The 24,497-nt window shown below is 40.7% G+C and overlaps 1 protein-coding gene across 1 annotated transcript; it reads left to right on the top strand.

Annotated features, from left to right (window-relative positions):
• LOC130577078 (uncharacterized) lies at positions 1 to 19,453 on the top strand. The gene is made up of 7 exons (XM_057372186.1): positions 1 to 51; positions 196 to 399; positions 2,499 to 2,735; positions 3,258 to 3,347; positions 4,019 to 4,096; positions 5,871 to 5,966; positions 18,937 to 19,453. Exons 1-7 carry the CDS (start codon positions 1 to 3, stop codon positions 19,087 to 19,089), a joined length of 909 nt encoding a protein of 302 aa, XP_057228169.1. The 3' UTR covers positions 19,090 to 19,453.
• Positions 19,454 to 24,497: the final 5,044 nt, after the last annotated feature.

Here is a 24,497-nt window from a genome sequence, read left to right on the forward strand (position 1 = left end):
ATGCCCATTAATTGGCAAAATGTCTTTCTGGGACTGAAGGTGCTTCTCAAGGTARAAAAGAGAAACACAGTATTTGCAAGAATCTAAAACAAGTTGCAGAACTTGCCACGCAGTTTCTGCACTTATGTACATCTATCGCTTTCTTAAAATCTATTCATTGCCTTTTTTTTTTTTTTAATGTCCTCTTCCCCTCAGGACTCTGTTAAGTGGCTTCCCAAGTCTCCCAAACTGTACAGTGGCCATAACTGGAGCTCCCAGGGCTCTCGCTGGGCCTCATTGAAAGGAAAGGAAGGTTTCCATGGTGGTAATCTGTACAAATTGAGCTCTGCTAATGGAAAATGGAGAGAAGGAAGGATCAGTCCTGAGCAAGAAGCAGAGGAACTCGAGGATCCTGATGATGTAAGCACTCTTGAAATGGGGAGAGACAATGTGTACCTGAGAAGAGGATACAGCTGCTCACAGTGCTGTGCAGTGGACCACTTTGGGTCTGTGGGATCTGCATTGCTTGTACTCTCAAGTCCTTGCCTGTCACAGGGTACATGTTCTTATATGCAGTGTTCTGTTCCTTTACTTTGCTTGCAGTTCATCCACCCAACCCTTAAGAGTGCAGTTCAACTTGCAGATTGAGTAACCTGAGCAGTGATGAGACACGTTTTTCATTTTACTCCTACTTAYATCCCCAGTTCCCTCCATCTCTTTGGGAAAGGAGGTTGTTGGCAGCACTCGGTGTCTCCCCAGGCCTAGATGGTGGAAAAGTGAGGTTGCAGTGCTACTCCACTGCCTGTTTGTTTTGGGTGGAGCCCTTCCAGGATGTCTGTGAGCCCCTGCCAGCTGTWGTTTAGCCTGTGCCTGCCACGTGTCTGTCACCTGTGCAGCAGCCTGGCTGTCCTCTCGGTCCTAGCCTGCAAAAAGGAGTTTGTGATTGCACTCTTGCAGCCTTTCCCTTTCAGGGCGTTGCTCACCATTCGTCCTGACATTTGCTGGGAGATGCAGGAGGAGCTGTGGCTCYTGCTCCTCTTGCAGGATTTCTGCTTCCTTCCCAGCCCCTGTGAGTGCTGCTGATGTGCCCCCTCCTCCAGCCCCCAGTCCTGGCTCTTGCTCACAGCMTTCCTCCCTGGCACCACAGCACTGCAGATGTGTCTGGGTTAGTCAGCCTGGCACCGTAAAGAGCAATCTCTCTCAAGAGAAAAAAGGTAATGAATGTTTTATGTGAGTTAAAGCTAAGCAAATTCCCTTTTAAATGAGAATAGGAAGCAATCATGCCTTGTATGCTTTCCCTGGGATTGGCAATGCTKCTTTCCATCCCAACCAAAGCAAGATTGTGGGAACATGCCAATATAGATTGAAAAATAAAGTGTCCAGTGGGGTTTTGCACAGCTGTTYGAGATAATGCCACTGCTTTTTATTTCTAGTGTTAAACTTCTTGCTATTAAAACATAGAAAAATACTTATGGGGCTTATTTTCAGAGGTGTTGATGTGTGTTTGCTGCATCATTTTACTGCCAACAGAAGACAGAAGGATTTGGGCAATATGAAGATTTGATTCAACCTTAACCCATCAAGTTCGGGAAAAAATCAGCTAAATATAAATAAAGCATTCATAAAATATGAACAGAATTTGGGAATCATGTCTGAATTTAACCCTTTGCCTGGAATAACTGATAGCTGGAAAACATCACTATGTTTTCCAGTCAAACTTGTCTGAAGCCTTAATATTTGGGTTCATGTATTTTGATTGTGTATTTCTCTTTTCAAGCCCTTTGTGGTTTAGCTAAGCACAGGGTGACATTGTGAGCTCCTCACTGCATCTCAGAGTGGGCTCACCCTAGAGCCAGGCTTCAAAGTAGGCTTTATTATTCGGCACTATTGCAGGAGGATTCCTAAATCACTGAAGTTTGCAGGTCTCCACTCACTGCCATTTGCAACTGAAGTCAATTCAGTGGCTGAAAGAAAGTCTTAGWTATGTAGATGCAAGGTAGGGGCTTGTCTTCCCTCTCACACTTATGCTTCCAAAAATGGAATGTGATCTTTGAGGAACTATGAGAAATGTCTTATTTTCTGTATGGAAATATCTTTTCTTTGCCTTATGTGTGTGGTTCTTTCCCCTGGAACAATGGATTCAATGCTACAGAGCTGTCAGAGGCTGCCCAAAATAGTCCTGTTCTCATGCTCTGTCATTTTCACAGGGCAYTGCAGGACTTAGAAACATATGGACATATGTGTGTTACATGTACTTGTGTGTACCAGGGAATCCAGTGAAAGGSTTTATGAATCCCAGTCCTCTCCCTGTTCCCACAGTTTCAACCCCAATGTTGAGGGCAAAACATGCCCAGAGAAATAAAGGTAAAAGAAATCCTTGGATGTTTGCTTCAGTGAAGCAAATTCTATCATACATCAGTGTGAAAGTGAGGAACAAATTCAGGTTACCATGGGTGAAGTCTGTGTTTCAGATTCTCCTTGCTGTTGCTATGTTTACCTTTTTTATCTTTAACCCTCAGGAACCTATTTCCAAGTTTTCGGGCAGCCTTTTTGATASTAATGATAGCGTGAGAGATCAAAGAAGTACCAGAACAACGCTTCAAGAAAAGCACAAGCTGGCAATGAAAGGGAAGACTCATTCAGGATCCAGCACTAAGGGGCAGCCTCCCGTCTCAGCAGCAGGCAGCTTCCCCAGCGAGAGCGGCCGGATGGCGGAGGAACGGCGGGTGCTGGATGTGCCACAGCCCCCGCTGAAGGTTTGGAGCTGCTGMTGGGCTGGGATGGCTGCTGGGGGCTCTGCATGGCTGTGGGACAGTCCCTGTGTCTGTGGGGAACTCCTCTTGTGTGARGCAGTTTATGAAAGAGGCAAAGAAGAGGGGACATTGCATGGCAGATGTCATGAGGCTTAGCTTACAGAGAGTAACATGAGGGTTGTCCTTGCTCCCCATGGCTTATATGGAAAAATAATTTCCCACTTAAATAATTTCCCACTTCCCTTGCAGCCAGGCATCTCACTTACATCCAGCTTTGGTTTGAGAGGTCAGGTCAAGGCTGTGTGCAGGGGGCACTCAGCTGAGTCTGTTCAGCTCAGTTTGAAGCACTGCTGGCAGGTCTTGCATGTGCCAGTGTTGAACTGTAGCACCATCCTTCTCTGGGCTGGGCTCTCCAGGGGCATGTCTGCTGGTGTTTAGGTGGGAGGTAGATTTTCAGTGCTCATGTAATTAATAGGCAATGTTTTTGATTAATCAGGCCACTTACCCATTATAATTCTTTTCCAGGTAACCATTACAGTGTGCAGTCAAATGGGGAGYCTTGGTATTAGCATTGCTGGTGGAAAGGGCTCATCTTCATGTAAAGAAAGTGATGAGGTGCATTTCATTATTCAAAATTTATCTAGTGATTGTTAGACTGATGAGTAGTTCCTTGAGCTATTGTGTTTTGTTGTTTTMTTTCTGAGATTGTCCTTCATGTAACATTACTGTTTTTGTGATAAAGCTAACAAGGGTAAACATAGGTAGCTTATTTCCCAGAGTAGGAGCTGGCATTAGATTTTGATGGCGAGGTTCCCGAAGGATTGATTTTGGAGAGAAACCCAAATGTAAACTAACGATTTTGCAAAGACAAYGTGATGGCTGAAACACTCTTGTCTAATTTTCATTTTCTACCTCAGTTTGGGGTCACTCCCTTGGCAATCCACATGCCTCTCCCATCCCATTTACTCATTCCCAGGAACTAACTTGATTTGAGAGAARTATTTTACACACCTTCTCACTGATTTATCATTTAAATAAATCTTTGTTCTCCAGTCTGTTCCCCATGGCACAGTGTAAACAATTACTGACTTTTGTTCATTGTTCTGTGTTTCAGGCATGGAGGCTTTTATTTTTTGTCTTGCTAATGTGCTAAGGCATTTWGTTTTTAATTTTATAGCGGCAACAGAACAATAAGTCTTGAAAATTAATTACTTCCCATTTGCTTTTTACATCCAAGAACAAAGGGAGAAACTGTCAYGTCTGAAACCTATGTTTTGTGTTACCAGGGGATCCTGATTGCTCGGCTGCCGAAAGATGGTCCAWCAGACTTGGCTGGGGTACAAGCAGGAGACAGAGTGGCTGAGGTAGCTATGTTGTTTGTCACTGTGGAGTGTGTTTTCTTGTTGTTTTTAAATCAAATCGCTAAGAGATGGGGAATTTGAGATCCAGATCTAGGCTTGCCTTAGCTTTTCAGATACTTGCCATTATGAAGAAATGATAATAACATTAAATTGTTGTATTCCTTCTTATTATGTTCTGATTGTCAGATCTTTATGTTCAAAGTACTTAACAAAATATTATTCACTTAAATGAATGATTTGCAAAAGAAAATAATGGTCTTAGTAAGCAGTTATGTAAGCATAAATGCAGTTGTACTTGATCCAAGAAGCTTTCTTGTGACATGGTATTAKATTTACTAGGTGAGTTCACTGCAGTTGTAACAAAGAAATATAAACTAGATGAGCTTGTTTCCCCAAGGTAATTTTTGGTGGGAAGAGAACAGCTCAAAATAACTCCCCTGCTGGAGGCTTGGAGTGCCAGGTGCCAWGGGATAGACGCCTCTCGGGCTGCTCCACCTCAAGCCTCATCTTTCCTAGCAGAAGCCACCCTCTTGAGCTTCAGAGTTTCCCAAGAAAAATGGGAAAAAAGCCAGTCAGATACAGTTTTGTGACATATGCTTTTGATGCACTGTTTGGTTTCTACCTGCTGAGAAAGGTGGAGCAGGAAGAGAGCCTCTACAAAATTACTTTGAGGTGAAACTGGTCGACATTTTTTTCAGCTCTTTTTATCTTAAACTGTCATTTGTACTTGGTTAGATTAATTGTTTTTACTCCAGTATGTTCCATGTTGAATTAAGGTGGAATAGAGCAAGCAATATTGTATGTCTGTGAATTTGTCAGGAATAATGATACAACCTGTATCAGCCAAAGACTATTTAACGATAAATTAATCTRCTAATTTTGTAAAACTATGCTATGGAATTATTAATAGAGGGTGATGTTCCATAATATATACATATTGTTTAATATTGTTTAGTTTAACATTTCTTACAAGATTATTATACATAAAAATATGTGTGTATAATTTTACATTTTTCTTTCATGAATGGTATTTTAACAAAGGTAAGAGAATGTAAATAACTGTCTACATATTTCACATTATCAGATCACAGGGGRAAAAAAATCAGGGTTTTAATTGCTGCACCTTTACCTTCCRARCAGAGTTTCTGGTCAAGTTAGTATCTTAAAAATCAACCCCATTGCTCAGATTCCTCCATGAGGCTATAATTAATTTCTTATTTTGGGTGTTGTTTGGAATATGCTAGCTGTTAATGTCTGCTCACTTAATCAATAGTGAAACAAATGAAAAATAGAGGAAATTTCTGTTCCATGATGTTCTGCCCTGCTGTTGTTGTAAAAATAGTTAGGATTTCTCCATCTCCCACAAGATGGCAGAATCATTCATCTGTTTAAAGAATATTGAAAACAAATCTCTGATTTTTGTGTGTGTGTGTGTGATAAGAAGGAATTAATGCAATCAGTTTTGCTATAGAAATCCTAATGTTTTTACCACAGGACTAATCTATGCACAAATAACAAGCATTTTTCTCTTGACACTATGTGTTGTTACTTCTTATTCTTGAGCTGATAATTTCAGCAGTTCAAATATAAAATTCACCAAAAATGGGAAACAGCAGGAATTGCAATTTCATTTGCTTTTGTAGTACAACACATGCAACAATAGGGCCAGGTGTTTGTATACTAACTTAATAAGAAGGGAGGGAATTGTCCTTCTTAACAAGCTTTCAGAATAAAAATATGTTTCTGGGTTTTTTTTGTTTTTTTTTTTCTTTTTAAGGCAAGCTTTGTTTCAGAGCCTGCTACCTTTGATGCTGGTCCTACTGAAGCTTCCTCCAAGGGCAGCCCCTTCCCAGCAATCAACCATGTGATAACAGTAAGTAGGATGGCCCCAGTAAATCACAAGCCACTCTTTCCTGTGAAATTTGTGTTGTCTGTCATTAATGCTAGTATAATGCTAGTAAAGACTGGCACAGAACTTGACAAGTATCTAAGATCAAGCATTTACTTGGCTGTCACTGCAGTTGGGACATGGCTTCTGGAGGAGCTCACCTCCTGGGTGAGCACCAGGGTAGCAGAACAGAGCTTTTGAAGTGCTCTGGTCTGGGGGCTTTAGGGGGGTGTCCATTCCCTCCAGTTTAGATCATTATTCTGTTGTCTGGACTCTGTCTCTAATGCAAGGAGCAGCATTTACAGGGTCCCTCTTTCAGAAGGGAGATGTTGAATTGCTACCTGGAGGTGACTATTTTCACCTTTTGACTGGAGGGAGGAGCTTGTGCCAGAGGCTAAGACATGCCTGTATTTCAGGTGACTGATGAGAGTAAGCCTACTGCCCAGGTCACGGAAGGGAACAGCTGAGCCTGCAGTGTGGCTTTTAGAAATCCACTTTTTTAAACTTCTCTAGCAAGTTCAACTCTCAGAAGACCTATCCTAATCTTGGTCATSTATGTGCACACCTGAAACTACAGCTTTACTAGGAAGGTACAATCAAATCAAGGCATCTGAATAATTAAAGTCAAAAAGCATCTCACTTGTATGGAGCTTGAGGTACCAATAAACAACTGTTTCTCCTTTAGCAAATGCCAGGGGAATGCTTTGTTTGATTCCTCTTCCAGCTTAAAAAAAATCTTTCTCTGGGAATACCATTCACAAACCAGCTAATGGCAAAAAAAATTAAAATTTGTGTATTATTTTATAAAAGACTATAATCAAAGACGTATCAGTTTTTATTAATCATTTAGATAAGTAATGTGATTTGTTAGTTGACCAAAAAAGTGAGCAAATAGATCACGCAGCTGCTCTTCTCTGATTTTCTCTGTTAATCACTGTTCACAGAATGTTGAGCTACAGCTTTTTTTTCCATGAGATAGACTAAGAAAGGTTTTCTATTCAGYTGCTTAAAGAAACTTACTTTGAGGCCTCTGGTCATCTTGTGCAACATTTAGACCAATTTTATTTTCTAGCTGAAAAGACTTTCATCAGTTTGGGTTTTTTGTCCAGCTTTACCTGGTAGCTGTTTCTTACAGTCTTTGTCAGCAYTGCAGGAAGCATGAGGCTTCCTGTTAGAGGAACCACTGTTGAAAGGGTTTATTCATATATTGATGGTGGCCTGGATTTGTTGYAGTATCTGACTTTAAGAATTTTCATCCAAAAAGAGGAAATTGCTGTATTTTTACGTTGTATGCCTCCCTTTAAAGTTCTTCTGCTGTAGGGGGAGGAGAGGCAGATTAGACTGAACTACAATAACCTAGAGCATAGTACACAGAGGGAGTCCACTGCCTGAGTATGTTCTGAGTGTCAAAAGTAATGGATACATAGTTCTTTTTTGAAGAAACATTTGTATTTCTGGTTTTGTTTCTTTCTTTTTTTGAAATCAGAATCTTGATGCTGTAGCAAATGATGCATGTTATTGCCTGTAACCTGGAGCAGCATTCATCAGTTTTAGGGATTATGGGCTTGTGGGGAGTATCCTCCTGACTTGAGACTGCTCAGTGTCTCATCTGCTCTCATTTTGAATTCCCTCTGAACAGCTCAGTAACTGAAGAAAATCTTATTATCTGAAAAATATGTAGAGCCTGGCTTCTCATGGAGGACTTGCTTTGCATGTTCAGATAAGCAGGTGGCAGCAGGACCTAAATGCAGAATCTTCCTCTGTGCTAGGAATATAGGAAGGTTCATTTCCTTTGTGTTTCTGATCAGGTTTCAATAGAAGATGGTTGTGGCTACATCAAGGGAGGGAAGGATTGAAGCATAATGGCAGAAAACCCTGAGACTGCTATTACTATTCAGCAAAAACTGAATATGTGCCAGATGGTGCCATCTTTCTTCTCCCTCTCTTCCAAGTCATCATCMTGCCTTCCAGCAGATACTGTCTTCATCTGTTTATTTTTATTGAATTTTAATAAACATCCTCTTTGCATATGCTCTCTGTGATAATATTTGTCTCATTCTTGCTACCCACAGCCCACTCTGTCTCTAAGCCTGCGGCTCTGGATTACAACAGGCGATGCTGCTCCCAGATTCAGGTTTCCTCTCTGTTTTCCACAGGCTTGGTTGCTCTAACTGCTTCTAAAAGGCTCATTTAATTGTTAACTCATCCAGCCAAACTCAATTTCAAAYCCTTTGTGCCAGCTTTAAGATTTCATGACAGTGTGAATGACCAGTAATTAATTGGACAAATGAAATGTTCTTTCACAGTGAGTCATGGTTTTGCAAAGGAAAAATGARACTCTTCCTTGGTTTTAATTATGCTTGAGTATTTTGCTGACATGTAGATAGAGGCCTCAGAACTTTAATTACAATTTGATACTTTTTTACATACATTCTTTTATAGACTTGCCTCAGTTATGCTAATCACACCTCAAAAATGTGAAAATAGTTTCTTTTACTTGGTTTAATATATATATATGTAAACAAAAATATTTTAACTGAACTTGAGCAAAAAAAGTCAGGGATATAAACCCATGCCCATGCTGACTTTAACAGAAGAAACTTTAACTTGGAATCTGGAGTCTTCATTTCCAGTTCTCTTCTTGTTTCCTGTCCATCCTCTCAAACATAGAGCCAACTCTTCACAATCTTTCTCCATCATAAATATTTTTATTCAAGCTCTGAGTGAAATTCTCAGTGGATTTAGTCTGATTAAATGGAAAGTGTTGACAGGTTTCAGCATCTTCTATCATTTCATAACATGCATCATCATATAATCTTATTTGACTCATTTTTGGGGCTATCAACGTAGTAAGGATGTTAGATGCTTTGTAATTAATATCAAGTCTTTAGAATATTTTAATCTAGTATTTCACTTAAATTGTTAGCATTGTTTTTGATTTAATTTTATGCCTTTGCCCTGGGAATTGCCTCAATTTTATTTTTTCATATAGTTCACCAGGGGTACAAGTATCACTTATATCAGGATTATCAAGGAACGTTAAAGTAAGAGTTACCAATTAAAAGTGATTATGTGAGTAAATAAATAAAAGTGAAGCTTACAGTATTGAAAAACCTGAAGAATTTCTTCAGGCTAAAAAAGCCAAATTTTTTGGCTGCTCTGTTAAAAATGCAGAGATACCAAGTATTGCTAAACATACTGAGAAAACAGACAAGTGTACAAGAACCTGTCAGCTATATCAAAATGAAATGCCTCTGTGCCTGGAGAAAGTGAACAAGCAGATATACCGTCTCCCACAGTACATAGCTGCTGGTTTTCTGCCTTTGTCTCGTATTGTTTGTATGCAAGTCATGTGAAATTGTACATGGATGAGAATCCCAGCAGATCTACCTTCTTCATTTCCAACTGATAAAGAATTTTTTCAGGAAAAAACCTTGATGCACTTAGTTAAAAATCTTCCAAAATCAGATTATCAAACCCTTTCTTCATACATCTGAGCGTATTAGTTCCAAACATATCAGAAAATTGAAATCATACAACATAAGTTTTTTTTTTTTTTTCTTTTATCTTTGGTCATTTTCTTTGTTCAATTTTAAAAGCAAAGGCAGTGAAGTACTTGGGTCAGAGGAGCAGTAAAAGGAGACAGCTAGAGTGGGATTGAGAATGCCCCTATCATGAACAAAGCYAGGTTTCTTCTGAAGCTTGTTTCAAACACTAAAGACCTTGCTCACATCACATACAGTGTTTGACTGACCCATAGCACCATAAGACCTACTACTTCAAGTTTCTTGTGAGGACCTGCTTTATCCCTTTTCCAAAACATTTTCATGAGTCTTTTAATCTTCTCAGGTAAGGGCGTTGGTGTTTTTATGKTTTTTTTTTCCTATTCTGACAAGCTAAGTTAGTTTTAGAAGTCAGGATCTAACTCTCTGCTGCCTTGCATCTTGTGCAGGTTTACATACGTTTGCAAACTCTCTGAAGAGAGCCTGGTTGGTTTGGGTAACCCTTAGTCATGGTGTGAGCTTCAGTGATTTTTGAGTCAGGATGAAAGATGAAACATAAAAGGTGTGTGTTGTAGACACTGTGCTTGTCTCCATAGTGTAGTGGTTAGGGAACTTATTGTGTGAATTGGAAATTAAGTTCCTGCTCCCAACAAATGCTTCTGTTTGCACAGTGTGTCTTTTCCCTCTCTTTCTTTTAAGTAGTTTTGTCACAGGACTCAGTCAAAACTGACTCATTTTGAACTTTAAATTCTTGGATTTTGCAGAGCTTGTAATTAACAAGGTTAATTTAATTAATTATTTAATTAAATAGGTAGGAAAAACCTTTTAAAAAGACAGGACATTAATTGATCTTTTCAAGTTACCATATTAAAATACCTCTACGTTGGAGAAAAAGAATCCACCACATGAGCCCATCACATGGTAGACAATATAAGCATTGCAGAWAGTATGAGCAAAAACATACAAAAGACAAATAGATTCAAGCAAAGCACCTGGAACTGTGCTATAGGACACAACATAGGAGAATAAAAGACGATAAGTATTTGAATGACTACACAAACAACGAGCAGCACCTCCTCTGTAAAAGGCATCCTCATGGACTCTGGGAATCCTGCAGGGGAAGAGACTGTACAGAGTTCCTGTACAGATGCAGCCACTGCTTTTCACAGGAGTGATGAGTTTGCTTCAAAAAATCTAAGAGTTGGTAATTTGGGCCATGGGTAGCATTTTATGGGGGCAATACCTTTTAAGTCTCCTTTTGTGATCAAAGCAATACATTTTCTTCAGTGCTTTCATTGTACCAGGCCATAAACGATTACACAGAAAGCCCTTATATCCAGTGTCAGGGAAATCACTATCCAGTGGTACATTACAAGATGAAAGAAACAGAGCAAAGACTATTKTTCATATGCAATTTGAATCATATAAAAGCCTTTTGTGCCTGACAGCATTGCAGATATGACATTATGAGCATTGATCTTAGGTTTTTGTGGTGAGTTTGACAGAGCTCCACCTTTCTTGCYGTGTGCATTGCCCTTGGGAAGCACTTGGCAGAGAGCAAGAACAGAAAGCAGCTTTGCTCTAAATGTAACATGAACAAATCTTGTGTATACTACAAGCTGGAAGACAGATAAAACATACAAGATGTTCTCTTGCTGTTCCAAGAAGTAGAGAAAATATCCCGTTTTAAAACTGGGCTGTAAAATACATCAGTATCTAGAAAATTCCCACAGAGGAAATTTTCATAGAATCATAGAGTGGTTTGGGTTGGAAGGGACCTTTAAAGGTCATGTTGTACCCCACTTGGCAGTGAGCAGAGACRTCTTCCACTAGAACAGGTTGCTCAGAGCCCTGTCTCAACCAGTCCTTGAATATTTCCAGGAACAGGGCATCCACACCTGTCTGAGTAACCTGTCCCAGTTTTTTACTGCGTGTCTGGTTCATTGACTTACAGGAACTCATGCTGAGCTGAATTAGATCTTGGAGTAAATTACTAAGCCTGGTGTGGGAATAGCAACAGGCAAGAGGGATGGGCTGTGGGGCAGCCCCTGCTCAGGGCACTCACCGGGCTGCTGCACACAAAACTGAGGCAGCTCTTCCAAAAGCTTGGTGCCAAAGCTCCCCTGTCAGTGTTTGAGAGCAGTGTGGCTGCTGCAGGTGTCAGATGAACTGAATGCTGTGCTGCCCTCTCCCAATCCCAGTGACAGTAGGTGTTGTCGTGAGCTGGTTGCTCCCTGGGTGCAGCAGCACAGGTTGCAGCTTTCCCTGTGCAGAGGTTTTCTGTAGCTGGGTGTCATGAGGTGCTTCATCCATGCYTCACCACAGATTTATCTTGCCCAGAGTGCAGGAGAGGTTTATACCTCTCTCTCCATCCAACTTCACAAATTCTGGAGTTTGGCCAAAGGTCAAACACAGCAGTAAAATTGCATCGTAAAGTGCCAGGGAAAGGGATGCAGCCAGGGATTTCCATGARCAGGAGAGCTGAGGGTGCCTCATAAAACACACCCTGATTAAAAGTTCCTGATATGCTCTAAAAGGGGAGCTGTGTTGAATGCCCAGATGGAGTTTCCAGATTCAGGTGTTTCCATACTCACAGCCATGGTGTCCCCATCACACACATCCGTGGGGTTCTGCCCCACTCCCCTCGCCCCTGCCCTGGCTGCTTTGCCCGCTCCCATCGAGCGGTGGGGATATTTGGGAAGAATGAACTCAATTGGATCTCTTTATCTCTCTTTTACTTGCATTTCCTTGTTTTTCTTTGGGGAGAAGGTTGCTTTTATCAGTTGCCTTTATCTGTTGTCTTTAGCATCACTTCAGCCAAGAATGCCATTGGATGCTGGTGTTCATTTTGTTGTGAACTGAGCAGCAGCACATCTGGCCCTTTTCTCCTGTTGGATGCATTTTTACATACTCTTTTTAAAACTGTTTAAAAAGAGTAGTAGTTTAAAACTGTTATTTAAAAATCCAACTATGTAATAATTTTTAGGCATGAGTAAATGGCCTTCTTTACTCAATTCRATTTGGACAGTTTATTCTGTGACAGTCATTATCAAATGCGACCTTTTGCATCTAGCAAAGGCATGTTTTCACTGTTTAGTGAGAAGTCTGAATTTTCTGTTCAGGTCTAAAAAATTACTTCCATCCCYAGTGATGACAAAACAGGTAAGACTAAGCATGAAATCATAATATTATTCATGAGGTTTACGTAAACCCCTGCAAATGCTCTCAACTCTGTTGATAATTTTATTTTCCCCTGTTTTCACCAGTTAAAGGGTATCATCCTTAGCAGTGGTGTCTGTGAAGATCAGCTGTTAAGTCAAATTTCAACAGTATGCACTGTTTAGATACATGGAACTGAGCTAGGAAGGCATCCCTATTAAAGGTATTTTCTAGCTGGGGAATATTTTCTTSAGGAAGTAATCTGTTTGAACTGGAGTTAAAAGTATGTCTGGTTTTTTTCCTAAAAAAGGTCAATCCAAATTCTCTTTTCCTGCTCTTATTCCATCAAACTTGGCCTTGTATGTGTTGTTTCACCTTCTGATTTGTAGCCTCTGTCCCCAGCAGCTGGCCTTGCTGCCAGCTGTGCTGTGCCCTGTCACTGTTGGTTATGCCTTTGATGTGAAGCTTGGGTTGTAGCTGTGACTGCTGCCTTGAGAGCTTTCCTCTCCTGATTATATTCGAGTATGGACCTGTGGGCTGGGGAAGGCCAAGAGAAAGGAAAGAAAGGATGGGGTTTGTTCTGTTCAGTATTAATTAAATATATATATATATAAAGACATAACAAACTGTCCTTTATGGATTGTTCTGCAATGTTTTAGACTGACGTTTTAATTAGAAGTAGGCAAGGAAAACATATGTGCACATCTAGAAGGTGAAAATTATTGGATGTTAACTTATTGACAGGACATCTCATTTATCATGTTTTAGGAAGCTGCTTTCAACTGAAGCACCATAGCTGGTTGTGGGTTTGTTCCTATCCTGTTCCAGTTGGAAAGAATTTTTGCAGCCAACACTGCAGCTGAATTGCCCCATGTTGTTTAGATGTCTTTATTTTACTGCTTCCTGCAGAGGACCAGGAGTGCACAGGCAGCCCCTGTCTGTGCTCCAGTTGAAGGACTCCAAATTTCAGTGGAGGCTGTTAATCCCATTAAATAAGAGTGTCTGAAATAATTTGATTTTTAGTTATGCCTGATTCAAACAAAAAAGAATTTTTTTTAGCGTAAGAAATGTTTATGCTGAAAAACATGACACAAACAAGGTAAGAAGTTTCCACTGTGAACTCACTGGTTTTACTACAGGACATGTCCATTTTGAAGTTCATGTTTTAGGCACTAAAAACGTAGTTTAAGGGGAAAATGGAAAAATAGTCACTTTTTCAAGTGATTAATTATACATTTTTCTGGAAAARTATTTGACATATTTTGACGGTTTGAGATTGAATAGTGGCTCCAATATTATTTAAATAGTGATATTTAAAGTGTGATGATGGAAAGTGAGTAGGAGGACTTTATAATTTCAACRTAAGTATTTTAAACAAGTTCAAACACTGCTGAGTAATAACCAGTGGAGAAAACAATGGAATAATAGAAAATCTAGGTAATTTGTCCTCCTACACCAGCATCAATTTTTTTTGCAGAATTATCCATAKGAAGATGGAAGTTTCACACCTTCCCACATGCCTTAGACAAGCAACTCAGGTGCCTKTACTGGAAGGGTTTTCCTTATTGCTGTCCTAAATGTCTCTGTCTTGCCCTGTCTCTAATGGGTAGTGGAAATAGTTTGCTTCCTCTTTTCTGTGCCATTTTTTCACATAGGAAGTCTGTTCTTTTATCTTCCCTCGATCCTGCTGCACCAGGAAATGTACATTCAAATACGAATAATAAAGAAAAKCTCCAAGAGTAAAGCTTGCCATTTAGCAGGGTAATGCTGAGGTCAGTGAAGATGAGCAGGGAAATATGAAAGGAAAGGATTGTGGGAAGAGAAGCACTGTGTTTAAGAAAAGGATGTAACAAAATACAATGCAAGTTTAGTTTTTGAGTTTCGGGTTTTGTTTTGTTTTGTTGGTTTTTTTTTTGGGTTTTTTTTTGTTTGTTTGTTTTTGTTTTTATTTTTTTTTAAACAAAACTGAAAGGAAAAGAAACTGATAAAACTTATATTGTGGTATTTCTGGAACTTGGGTGAATGTGAACGTATTTATAGGGAGTGCTGGGTTTTTAGGGGATGGATAGGTRAAGATGGAAAGGCCACTGTGCTTAGAAATGTGATGTGTGTTTCTTACATCCCTTTTGTGTTGGTTTTGGTTTACAGAGGAGATTAATTGATAACTTTTTCTGCAAGGAGAGAGAGACTAGAGGCCTGAGCCTCTTTGCRTTGAATTGAACCTTGTACAAATGCATGTTTTATTACTTAGTTTCAATTGCAATTGCGTAGATGGCACAATCCACCAATGAGAGTTGTTTTTACATTGGTGCTCATGATTCAGATTTGAGGAAATTCCCAGCATCCCATCAGGGAGACAGGCACAGAGGAGGAAGACTGTCCAAGGGGAAGAAGTAACCGTGGTTTAGGGGCAGCAGTGATACGGGTTCACATGGGGTTTTGGTGGGAGAGTGGGCAGGGAGAGGTGCAGAAAGCAGAGGGACAGAGAACACAGCTGCACTTTGACCAGGACATGTTATTTGTTAGGAAGACTCAGCAGTGTCTCCAAATGAGCGTGAGCCAGCGTGTGTGTGAGCTCTCACCTGCCTGGAGAGGGTGCACAGGGGCTGCTGTAGGTCTGACCTGAGCCCACTCTTCTCCTGGGAGTGCAGGTTGCCAGCCTTGGCAGCACTTCTGCGCTGAGACACAGCCTCTGCTGCAGCAAACGTTGCTCATTTACTRCTGGTTCCTTTATCTGCAGCAACATGAAAGATCAGATGTAAAACTTGCCCAACATCATGTATTTTGTGGAGCTGTTAATACAATTACCATGGAAATGTTGAAGGAGTACTTTTCATCAATTAAATTTACTTTATCATTTTTAGACTAAGTCCCATAATAATATTTGAAAGATAGTATGAAAGCAGTCATGAAATGTTTAAAGAAAATCTTTTTTAGATAATCAGTTTTGATTCCTTGGGAACTGGGGAGGAACCACGCTGATAGAGAGTACTTAAAAACCTGACATTCAGAATGGCTAAGGTCTGTTCTTCAAAAGGACAAATCGGTACTGGTGGCTCTGCATAGCTAATGAAATCCATGTCAGTCATGGGGAGGTGTGCACATGGCTATTTTTGAACAGCACAGTATACAAGGAAAGGTCTTCCCTGAGCTTTGAACTGAAAGCTCGATGAAATGCAAAGCCAGGATATGACTGTAGGTCACCCAGGGCACAGACCTCTGCAACAGTTCTTGAGGTGTCAGAATTTCATTATGTGACCCAGTGAAGCACCTGTGTGTCTAGATGTGCATTTTCTGTATTGCAGAGCAGCTGACTGCTGGCATTGTTAARCAAGAAGCATCTTTCAGCAAAGAACAGAACCACCCAGTGCAAGGAAAGCTATAAATGATGGCATGTGTGCATGAGAAAAGCAAATCTTCCYGGGAGCTGTTAGCTTGGCCAGTGCTTAGGATCTGTATGGGTTATTTAAAACTTCCAGAAGTTTAGGCAGAAGGAAAAAAAAGAGGAAAAAAGGATATATAATAGGRTGCTCAGTACACCAAGGTATAAACTAAATTTATACCTGGTTTTAAAATTAGTTCACAGYTATCAGGGGTGAGATTCAGCTCTGGAAAGGCACCTGCATTTTGGTGTCTATGTGTAGGGTGCTGTGAGCTGGGGGCAGACGGAGCTAATGTCAGGGGAACCTGGGGAATAATTCATTTTACCTYAATGCAGAAACCTGCTGGCTGAAAATTCGACAGCTAAAAAGCATCTATATGCTTGTGTCATTTCCTAAATTAAATAATGTACASCAAGGAAATACTATATAAACAATTGAATTGTGTGGTGTCAACATTAAATGTTCTTACAGAGYTGAAGTAGCTGATAAATAAGAAGTACAAACTTTCCTGAAAATTTTCATATTGCTAGTAAGATGGCCAATTTATTTATTACACAATATCATATTCCCTGTTTGTTGGATATATTGACTCACTCTTATATCTGTTTTCATTATGTTAAGCTTTTTTTCGAAAAGCAGTAAAAAAGATTTTGTGCAGCAGAAATTTGTAATAATCCACTCATTGATAAAACCAGTTAATGATAAGTTATTTGACTGCACATGAAGACCCTGACACTGAGGTTTTTTCTTAGTTACAGCATTTGATTTTAAAACATTGCAATATAATTCTCAAAGAAAACAAAGTTCTTGTCCAAAAAAAAATGAATCAAATCCATGTATGCATATTTTACTGACAAACTTACACATTGATATTTTCTCTCAATGTTTCCCTTAAGTATATTTTGTCATTAAAKAAGCCAAAATATGTAATTTTTCGAAGATCAATAATTGATATGCATTRTGGTTCTTAATTAATTTTTTATTGCTTTCAGGGGGATGAATGAACAGTGAAGTTAAATTAATCTAGATTTTTTTTTCGTATTTACTTGTCTTTATTTAAAAATATTTTAATGTATTTTTTACTATAGAAGGTTTTTTATAAGATTAGCTAATGCAAGAAAAGGGCAATTTATCCTAATTTTGCTTTAATTTTCAATGGCTTTCTGGTGTAAAACATAAGATGAAAGGAGGCCAAGGAGAATTTCCMTTCTTTATTGGATGTGGTAGGAAGCATAGAGACAAAGGATAAGGCTGAGGTACYTAATGCCTCCTTTACCTCAGCCTTTAATAGCAAGACCAGTTATTCTGTGGGTGCCAGCTCCCTGAGCTCTAACACAGGCTTGGGGAGTAGAATGAAACCCCCATAATCCAAGGGGAAAYGTTCATCACCTGCTKCACAACTTAGACGCACACAAGTCCATGGGCCCGGATGGAATTGAGGCCAGGGTACCGAAASAGCTGGTGGAAATGATCACTAAGCCTCTTTTCATCATCTGTTGGCAGTCCTGGCTAACTGGRAAGGTCCCAGTTGACTGGAAATASGCAAAGGTGATTCCCATCTAGAAGAGGGRCTGGAAGGAGGAGGCAGGGAASWWYAKMTYKWSWSWKMTMWWMTYYTMYRWSAMAGTGACCCACTTAGATRYTRTCTACCAAACTTTAGTAAAGCCTTTGACTCAATTTCCCAGASCATTCTCCTGGAGAAACTGRCTGCTCATGGTTTGGACAGGGACGCTCTTGCTGGGTGAAAAACTGGCTGAATGGCCAGGCCCAGAGGGTGGTGGTGAATGGTGCTGCACTCAGCTGGTGACCGGTCACTGGTGCTGTTCCCCAGGACTCAGTACTGGGGCCATTCCTGTAAAGATAAAATAGCTTTATCAATGATCTGGCTGTGGGGACTGAGTGCACCTTCAGTCAGTTTGCAGCTGACACCAGGCTGGGTGGGAGTGTTGATCTGCTGGAGGGTAGGAAGGCTCTGCAGAGACATCTGGACAGGTTGGATCAATGGTCCAAGGCCAAGAGTGTGAGGTTCAGGAAGGCCAATTGCTGGGTCCTGCCCTTGGGTCACAACAATTCCATACAGATCTACAGGCTGGGGGCAGAGTGATCGGAGAGCTGCCCAATGGAAAAAGACCCGGGGGTGCTGGACAAGAGCAGCTGAACATGAGCCAGGATGTGCCCAGGTGGCCACGAAGGCCAGCAGCATCCTGGCCTGTGTCAGCAGTAGTGTGGCCAGCAGGACCAGGGCAGTGATTGTCCCCCTGTACTCAGCACTGGTGAGGCCACACCTCGAGTGCTGTGTCCAGGTCTGGGCCCCTCATGACAAGAARGAGATTGAGGGTCTGGAGTGAGTATGGGGWTGGGCAGCAGAGCTGGTGAAGGGTCTGGAGCACAAGTCCTGTGAGGAGCAGCTGAGGGAGCTGGGGGTGTTTAGCCTGGAGAAAAAGAGGCTCAGAGGAGACCTCATCGCTATAGCTGCCTGAAAGGAGAGTGTAAAAAGGTGGGGGTCAGTCTCTTCTGCCATGTAACAAGTCACAGAACACAAGGAAATGACCTCAAGTTGTGCCAGTGTAAGTTTATATTGAATATTAGGAAAAAAGTGTTTACAGAAAGGGTGTTCAAACATTGGAACACATCACCCAGGGAAGTGGCTGAGTCACCATCCCTGCAGGCATTTAAAAGACATGTAGTGGCACTTAGGGACATGGTTTAGAGGTGGACTTGGCAGTGCTGGGTTAATAGCAGGACTTGATGATGTTATAGGTCTTTTGCAACCTAGACAGTTCTGTGTTTTTCTCTCACATATTTTTTTCTCATCATCTGTTTCCCCTGTCCCTTTGAAATATTCCCTTTAAACACTTCCCTGCTCTTCATCTGATTCTTTTCTCTGAAATCTTTTGCATCTTGCTGAAGATACCTCGGATAATCCTCACGCGCCCTTCCACATCTGATGAAGATGCCGACCAGTTGCCCCCAGACCCTGATGACTTTGAGCCTGAGGAGCCGGACAGCGCAGAAGGCCATGCCTATTCAGACTGTTTGAGCAGTGCTTTTTATTCTCCCTAATAAAGTATTTTTCTGGAAGGAGTTCATGGGTGGTTTTCTTTCCCTTTGATTATGTTTAATGTAGCACTTGAACCACTATGCCTTATTTATAGTGAAAACCATTACATGGAGGATGAGTTTGAGCTGTGGGAGCAGAACTCTGAATTTCTTTGTCCTGAACTCTCCTTCGGCAAGAACTTGCAAGCCCGAAATGAAATGCACTGGGTCAAGTTATATGAATGTCACCACGTGTTTCAGCAGCCACTCCTAAAGCTATCCTGCAGCACCCAAATGTAATGGTGAAAAAAGCAGGTGGGTTTTATTCAGAAGGTACTTTACCCATTTGGAAACACACTGAAAACAATTGTACAGTTTGGTGGGATTTTTTGAATCTTGTGTCCGTGTTTTGTCTATACAGCTTGTCCTTCTATCTCCCCCCACGTTCCTTTGATTTGTCCCTTTTAATGTCATTTTCTATGAGAATTAAAAGACCATTTTCTGTCTTTAAATAGTGCTGATTTTTTTTACCCACTGAGAAATGTTATTTGTGTTGGAATTCTCTATCTCATTCTAATGTAATAAAAAATAGTTTCTCTAGGGATATCGGCAATGGGAATATATATCACATTTGAACAGGACCTGTAAGTTGTATTTTATGAGATCCAAGTGCAGGAGGCACCTTATGCAACTATGTACCAGAGAGTGAACTGAGAAGCAATTTCTTATGCTTGAGGAACCGTCTGAAATTAAATTGTCCCCTGACTTGCATATAAGCAGAACACTTTTAATTTGCCTTACTGCAGTATGCCAGTTTCATGTATATGTATGTGTATACATGTGTGATGTAAGCATTTAAGAGCAATTGTCCTGTATAASAGTTTCAATCCTTTAATTCTCATTGCTTTTCAGGTTTCTAATGCATTTTAAGCTGTTTAAGAACGTTTTGGGACTGTTCTTTATTTGGGATTCCACAGTGCTGCCTTAACTGAGAGGTGGGGTCTGGCCCTGCTAGACTTGAATGTCATGACTTTCTTTTCATGTACATAAATTGTGCATTGATGGTTTTTATTATGTTTTTACAGTTTCTTTTCCTGTAAATGTAATATATCACAACCCAGTGACCTGGTAAATACTCATCTTCTATTCCCATTCTGAAAGATTTCTCAGATGATCATTCATTATAACTTCAATGAATGCTGGTAGCTGGTTTTTACAGAATTAGAAAGTTCCCAGGAGGCTATGACTGTCACAAAGAGAACAATATSTTCTACTGACAAAAGGAATATTTTATTTTGAAAAGATGAGTTTGCACTAACACTATAATATCAAGTCAACTGCATCCACTTTGGTTTGCATTTTAATTGAAGATAGCAATAGGAATATTAAGCTAACCTCATTCATTTGCAAAATGAACATCTTGGAATCTATTATGACTTTAATATTGAAGACTGTATATTGTACATAAGCATAGGCTTAAATTATATCGATAAATGAAATAATATTTGAAATTTTTGCTTCCCATCCCTTTTCTTCCTCCAAAATAAACAGGCCTCTTCCACCATGACTTAATATTTGATCAATGCATGTTGCAGAAGTATCAATCTCAGAGCCCACAAATRCTTTGGCACTAACAAGTAATGTATGGTTTTCTACTGCTTTACTGTGTCTTACTAGACTACAAAAAAAGCCCCCAACTCATTCAGCTGTTACAAACCAGCCCTAGGTTGCAGAATAAATTGTAGTTGAAAGCTAGTAAAATAAGAGTTCTGTTGAGAAMTTGTATTTCTTTCTTTTTCCTTCCGATGCACAAGTGTTTGTTTTAGATTCTTTGTTAGATGTTGGAAATCCAAACATTTGCTATAAAAATTACAAGCTTTAACCAAATACTATCACCATTTAGATAACTTTTAAACACTGAGATATTTATCTGTCCTTTTCAAATGAATTTGTTTTCAAGGCAAATTTCATATTACAGTGTTGAGAATTTTGCTGTGAGTRTAAGCTTATGGTGGTAACACTCTCTATGGACATGCAGCTCTACAAAATATATCAGTCAAAGCCTATGCTTATTCAAGCTTTGATTAAGAAAAAAAAATCAGCAGCAGTTGATTATGTTTCGCTTTCATTTTGTAAAAAGAGGGGCAGAGGTAAAGGTCAGATGCTGGTGTCCTTATCAGCACTGAGTAATGTCTCTTTTGAGGTTTGGCTGTTTGATAAGAATGGGCAGAGACASAAGGTGGAGAGGCTCAATGGGAGTTGGTCTGTTAATGACTGCTCATATCCTGTGCTCCCGTTTCCTGCTGACCGGGGAGGTGACTAGAYAAAGTCACTGCCTGGTTATGGAGCAGTCACTTGTTTTCTGTGGGGAATGGGCTTCTCATTCTCAGCTGCAACATAATTTAAAAGATAGCTATGAARGTATTTAATGCTTTCCTAATGTATTTCATTAGCCACATCTCATTGTTACATCCATCATTGTGGAGAATGGCATGGCAAACCATATTAATCAATATGGGTGGGAAGATTTTTTTTTTTTGTGTAACTAATCCATTGAAAAATTTTCTGCCCAGGATAATTTGGTTTGCTGGGATATAGCAGTAATATTTAGGGACATTGTATATATAACTGAAACAATGGACATCTGACAGAAAGGAGGTCTGTTGTTCCACTTCTATCGGTACTCCTGGAGGACAGTAGATGTAGGCCCTTGCCAGCACAAGGATAGTCCACTTTAAAACACTTGATTTACAAGATCTGCAAAGAGAAGAACGCATGTACAGCTTTCCATGGACTGCCAYGTCAGAAAAGGCTCTGAGCTCTTGGAAAAAAATTAATGTAGTGTTGAAATAACCTTTATTGTTTTCATCCTCAAATATATACTAACTTGTCAAGGAGCCTCCTGCTCCCTGTACATGACATGTAGGACTCTGCTTGCTCCCATGCAAAGCGGAGACTTGTGGTTTCTGTGCTGTTTTTCCACGCCTGCTATCTCCTGCTCCGGGAGTGTTTGCAGAGCCAGCGGGGTGGACCAGGGAGCGACAGCAGCAGCTGTCGGGTGCCGCGGCAGGAATGTGGAYCCACCTCTCCTAAGGATCAGCTTCCCACCCTTGGCTCCTGGCTGCCTGAAAGGTAAGCCTGCTTCATATCCTATCTCTGTAGCTCTGTCATGCTCTTCATTTCTGCAGGGATCCTGCCGTGAAATCCCAGCTAGAAATGCTGCTGGGGTGCYGTCCTTTCCAGGAGTGTGCATGTGACCTTAGGTGCATGTGACCTGGRGTGTGACAGAGGGGACGCYTGCTGGCAGGGCACGATGGRGCTGAGAGGGTGAGCCCCAGAAATAACCTGGAAAGCTCAACTTGTGCCATCTGCTGGACTGGCAGTTACAAGTAGCAGAGCTGCCCACTGAATTCTGTTCTTGTTGTTCCTTTCAACCTTTTGATTTAAGTGCGGGACAGAAACTCTCTCCACATTAGAGCTTTGAAAATCACTGTGAGAGTAACTTCTGTATCAGTCTTAGGGTTTTTAACTGGTATATGTGACTAAAGTAGATGTTTTTTTCAATACAGTTTAGTATAATTGACCACATCAGGAGCAGAATTACTACTTCCAACTGTTGAATTCTCCTGATGTGTCTGATGCTGAGCAAATAAAAGCGACAGGCTTAGGAAAACAGCAGTGCAGACGAGTGACGTGTGGTGCAGCTACTGGCTGGCAGCCCTGGGCTACTGCTGAGCCAGGCTGAAAATGAAAATGTGCAAATTTAAAGAATTCCAGGCGCCACAAGAGTGCAAACATAGCTGAGAGTGACACACAAAGTTTGTGATACTCACTTGATTCCTTCTCCAAGAGCAGCAGGTCCGATGAACACAGAAAATACATCTGCTTAAATGTATTATAGGCTTAAATGCCCTATTTACACAATAATGTTATTTGGGATATTCATCACTTGTATTTTACAAGAAAGCCCACGGTCCTCCCCTCCATCAACTTTTTCTCTTGGCCTCTTGTTAGGTCCTGTCTGAGAAGAGAAACAGGTGACAAGAGACAAGTGACTGTCATAAAAAGAAGCAATTGGAAATAGCACAGTAATTTAGGCAATGTCTAGAACATGCTTTTTACTTAGCACCTGTTTGCTGTGTTTTCCCTTGCAAAGTAAAACAGGAAATATACAGTTACTAACAGTGTCTCAGAAGGTACTTGGAGAAGAATAACTATTATTTCTCTATACTCTTCTGTAGGAATAAGAAGAGTACTCTCATGATTATATAAAACCAAATTCTCAAATGGTTAGGATCATGGTCTTTCCTCAGGTTTAGTGATGAAATGTCATGCTGAGCAAGGTGTGGTAGATAATAAGGGGATGTCAGCTTTTCTATGGTTCCTTTCATAATAGCATTCAGGCTGCAGAAGAGCCCTGCATCCAGCATTTCTTGAACTCCCTGATTTTAGTGTGATGGCATGAAGTTTGGTGTCATACTCCCTTGCACTCATAGCCTTTTTTTTTTTCATGTTCTCATCTCCAATGCAGTTTGCKCCARCTCSCTGRCAGTTGCACAKTTGGCAGCATGGTGCATCCAGMATATAAATTTCCATTCATGAGAAGTGGAGCTTCTTAAGTGAATGCTCTTAGATGCTTTTGCAAGAATGTTAATRGAAAACTCACTTGTGAAACTACATAGTCTCATCACTATCTTATGTTAAAATTGTTGAGTACAGTTCAGTCCATTGTCAGTTCCTCGTGTCTCTCTGTAGAGATTGTCTCTGACATCAAGGCATGACCTGACACAGGAAAACAGTGTAAGACCCTGAGAGTAAAGACATGTAAGACAGTGTAAGACCCTGCGAGGTGAACATGATTGTAGATTAAGTTTTAGGGTAGTTAGGATGAGTGCTAAGTTACACACAGCATGATACCAGATAAAAATCTGCCATTGCTTGCTCGTATATGTCCTGCACTGCTGGTTTATTGCACCACTGCTCTTTTACCAGCATGCATAGCTGTTCCCCAGCCCACAGAGGAAGTGACTCCCTTGGGAGCTGCTGTTTGGAAGCCTTCTGACATCCAGGGTCTCCCRGCTACCAGTGGGGCAGGGCTGGGATGGCACTGAGCAGGCACAGTCGAATGTGCCCACCTGAGGTGCTCCTGTCCTGGTCTGTCCTTTAAAACCATCACAAATGGACAGGTTAATGGGAGTGGAGGGGGTTCAGGGTCTTCACCTGTGCCRCAGGAATGGACAGTAATGTAAGCAGCAGTGTAGTGTAAGCTGCTCTGTGGATCCCACTGGAGATCTCATTTGAGGTCGTTAAGTGGTGCAAAGACATGATGAAGTTCCTTGCCACAGGGATAAGTTTTGACCTAATGGAAAAGGTTACGAAGATAGGAACTTCTTATTACTGTTTGCCCTCACTGAAGAGTGGAGAACTGCAGC

Source organism: Malurus melanocephalus, unplaced genomic scaffold (genome assembly GCF_030028575.1).
Source record: "Malurus melanocephalus ecotype Western Australia unplaced genomic scaffold, MMel_1.1 scaffold_166, whole genome shotgun sequence".
NCBI lineage: Eukaryota > Metazoa > Chordata > Aves > Passeriformes > Maluridae > Malurus > Malurus melanocephalus.